This window comes from Carcharhinus amblyrhynchos, chromosome 6 (assembly GCF_965287045.1).
Source record: "Carcharhinus amblyrhynchos chromosome 6, sCarAmb.v2.hapA, whole genome shotgun sequence".
NCBI lineage: Eukaryota > Metazoa > Chordata > Chondrichthyes > Carcharhiniformes > Carcharhinidae > Carcharhinus > Carcharhinus amblyrhynchos.
In genome coordinates this window covers 68,622,523-68,624,178 of record NC_137329.1, presented here as the reverse complement: position 1 = coordinate 68,624,178, position 1,656 = coordinate 68,622,523, and the positions used below count along the sequence as shown (strand labels likewise).

Sequence of the window (1,656 nt, the reverse complement as noted above, 5' to 3'; positions counted from 1 at the left end):
TGAAGTTTGCACGTTCTTCCCATGTCTGGGTGGTCTGGTTTCCTCCCACAGTCCAAACATGCAGGTTAGGTGGATTAGCCATGCCAAAATGCAACTTGGTGTCAGAGGGACTAGCAGGGTAAATGCATGAAATCATGGGGATAGGGCTCGGGTGGGATTGTGGTCGGTGCAGACTCGATCAGCCAAATGGCATCCTTCTGCACTGTAGGAGTTCTATTGCAGCACCCCAAGGCTTTGAATCCTGGCTGACCAATGTTGAGTCTCTAAACCGAGTTAAATTAGTGGCCGCCAAACTCATTATAATGCTTAACATGTTTACATACTCCCACTTGGGAGCACTCCTCTTCTTTGCTACTATTTGTGCCTCTGTTAGTCTGGAAGTGGGAGAGTTGAATGCTGGTTGAGCTCATAGTTGAGATTCTTTAACCGCTGACTTAATTCTAAGCCACCTGGCTTTGATGATAAACTCTGGTCTTTACTGCCTGAGTTCAGGCACAGAGAACATTTTGTCAATAATTCCCACTGTCTTTCCCTTCTCTTGCAGTTAATTTAGTGGCAATTGTGATCCTGTCACGGGGAAAGTGTGGCCTCTCCACTTGCACCACCCGTTACCTGGTATTGATGGCAACAGCAGATCTACTGGTTATTATCACTGCAGACATACTGTATCAAATCAATATATATTATTTCCCAGTGACTTTCCTGTATATCACCCCTGTATGCATTACTACCCTTATCCTGACTAGTGCAGCCACAGACTGTTCTGTCTGGTTCACTGTGACTTTCACTTTTGATCGATTTGTGGCTATTTGCTGCCAGAATCTGAGAACAAAATACTGCACCAAGAAAATTGCGACTGTGGTTTTAGCAACAACCAGCGTTCTGCTCTGTTTAAAAAATATCCCCTTCTACTTTGCATATGAACCTGGAAAGATAATCAATAATGTTCCATGGTTTTGTTTTAGAAAGTCAAGCTATTATACTGAGCCTGGATGGATAGGGTTTAACATTTTTGATAAGATTTTAATCCCTTTGCTCCCATTCACCTTAATTCTGTTGCTGAATGCTCTGACGGTCAGACACATTCTAGTGGCCAGTCGGGTTCGTGAGGGTCTGAGGGGTCATGACAAGGGTGAAAATCACAAAGATACCGAGATGGAAAGCAGAAGGAAGTCCATGATTTTGCTTTTTGCCATATCTGGCAGCTTCGTCCTCCTGTGGTTGACATACGTAGCAGAATTTGTATATTACAGCATTAGAGGAATTGATCCTAAGGATTACAAACATTTTGAATATATTGTTAAACACGTTGGAATTATGCTGGCAAACCTAAATTGCTGCACAAACACATTTATTTATGGGGTGACTCAGTCCAAGTTCAGAGAGCAGGTAAAGAGTGCAGTGAAATATCCAGTTATATCAATTATTCAATTAATAAATAAAAAAAGACTGAGATCAGTCTAGAGGGAAGTCCAAGCCTTTCCAAACCATGAATGTTACATTTATCCTGAAAATTTCTTCAATGGAATGACAGCAGGAATCGCAAGGGTTCTGAAGATACCCTCAGAAGCTGGGGGTGGGGGTGAATTGAATGGGTGTGGTGGGGCAGGGGTAGGTTGGTTGGTGGGGTGGGTACTGGTGTGATGGGGATGTGAC

The 1,656-nt window shown here is 43.1% G+C and overlaps 1 protein-coding gene across 1 annotated transcript; it reads left to right on the top strand.

Moving 5' to 3' along the window:
* Positions 1-516: 516 nt before the first annotated feature.
* LOC145344351 (putative G-protein coupled receptor 139) lies at positions 517-1,569 on the top strand (the record flags this gene model as incomplete). Its single annotated transcript, XM_080191480.1, has 1 exon — positions 517-1,569. A coding segment is annotated over one exon (948 nt), but the record flags the coding sequence as incomplete, so codon positions are not given.
* Between the last annotated feature and the right edge of the window lie 87 nt (positions 1,570-1,656).